At 46.5% G+C, this 1462-nt stretch overlaps 1 protein-coding gene across 1 annotated transcript; it reads right to left on the bottom strand.

Annotated features, from left to right (window-relative positions):
* Positions 1-734: 734 nt before the first annotated feature.
* On the bottom strand, positions 735-1340 carry LOC117710780 (uncharacterized). Its single transcript, XM_034505986.1, has one exon. The coding sequence runs from the start codon at positions 1338-1340 to the stop codon at positions 735-737; it is 606 nt and encodes a 201-aa protein (XP_034361877.1).
* Positions 1341-1462: the final 122 nt, after the last annotated feature.

Consider the following 1462-nt stretch of genomic DNA (forward strand, 5'->3'; position numbering starts at 1 on the left):
TGTGGTGTAAACACCTTTTCAACTGCTCTGGAAACCCTGCTAAATACCGGAGGCCAAACAAACCTGCACTGAAATCATGAGCAAAAATAGGTCTGTCATCCATTAAGTCATTCTTCTATGTATTGTGGTCATTGTGATGGGCTGCTACAAGCATAACAACTTTGGGACAACTGTTTGCAACTTAGATGATGTAACATAATTTGAAGAACAAAAAAAAAATAAAAACAGCAAAATACAGTCAAAAATTTATTAGAAACACCAATAGACAAGGTTTTATTTATTTATTTATTTATTTATTTATTTATTTATAGCTAAGAAGACAACATGAAGTGGTCATGAAGGAGTTACAAGATGAATCATAAAATCATATAAACACGTTGGAATAAAATTATAGCTATTTTTCATCGTGAGGTACCAATTAGATGGTTATGAGTACCTTTTCTTATTTTTAATTTCTTAATTTAAAAAGGCAATTATTCCTTGGTTAAAGCTGAGATCACAAACCCAGGTGAAGATCAGTTGATGTTTAGAAGCAGCCAGATGAATAAAAAAAAAAAATCAAAGTGGATTTGATGGTAGCCAGTGATCAAGCTACAATCTGTTAACAAGAAAATTATGAGTTTTATGAGACATGTATTACTGTTAAGTACACATTATTAGCAGAGAATGGTGGTAAATTTGGTGTACTGTGGTTATCTTGCAGATTTGTTACTAGTGGGTCTGTGGTAAGTTGATCAACAGCCACAGGGCTCACAGCAGCTGGACCCACAGCCTTGGGACAGACAGCCAGGCACACAGACACAGGTGGGCTGGTAGCAAGTCCGGGTGCAGGTCACAGGTCCAGAGCAAGCTGGCTGGCAGCACAGGTTGAGGCAGAAGGGCTGGCAGCAGGGCTTGCAGCAGCTGGACTGACAGCAACTGGGCTGGCAGCAGGGCTGGCAGCAGCTGGAGATACAGCACCTGGGCTGGCAGCAGCTGGACTCACAGCACCTGGGCTGGCAGCAGCTGGGCTGGCAGCAGCTGGGCTGGCAGCAGCTGGACTGACAGCAGCTGGGCTGGCAGCAGGGCTGACAGCAGCTGGACACACAGCAGCAGGGCTGGCAGCAGGGTGTGCGGCAGCAGCTGGTCACACAGCTTGGTTGGAAGCAGGTCCTGCAGCAGGTGGTTTGACAACAGGGCTGGCAGCAGCTGGAGCCACAGGAGCTAGAGCCACAGCAGCTGGGCTGACAGCAGGGCTGGCAACAGCTGGTCACACAGCTTGGTCTCCAGCAGGTGGTCCTGCAGCAGGTGGTCCTGCAGCAGGTGGGCTGGCAGCAAGGGGAGCAGCAGGAGTTGGTCATGGTGTTGGATGTGGAGGGAGGAGTTCTGTTCACAGAGGTTTCTGAGATTCTGACAACTGTTTCAGACCTGGAGGCTTTTATACCCTGGACATGACAGGAATTTTCCTTGTTTTTTGTTTCCA

The sequence above is a fragment of the Arvicanthis niloticus genome, chromosome 6 (assembly GCF_011762505.2).
Source record: "Arvicanthis niloticus isolate mArvNil1 chromosome 6, mArvNil1.pat.X, whole genome shotgun sequence".
In the NCBI taxonomy this organism is placed as follows: Eukaryota; Metazoa; Chordata; class Mammalia; order Rodentia; family Muridae; genus Arvicanthis; species Arvicanthis niloticus.

What these genes read in the sequence shown, in the direction of transcription:
- LOC117710780 (XM_034505986.1), bottom strand. Translation starts at nt 1,340, where the DNA reads ATGACCAACTCCTGCTGCTCCCCTTGCTGCCAGCCCACCTGCTGCAGG.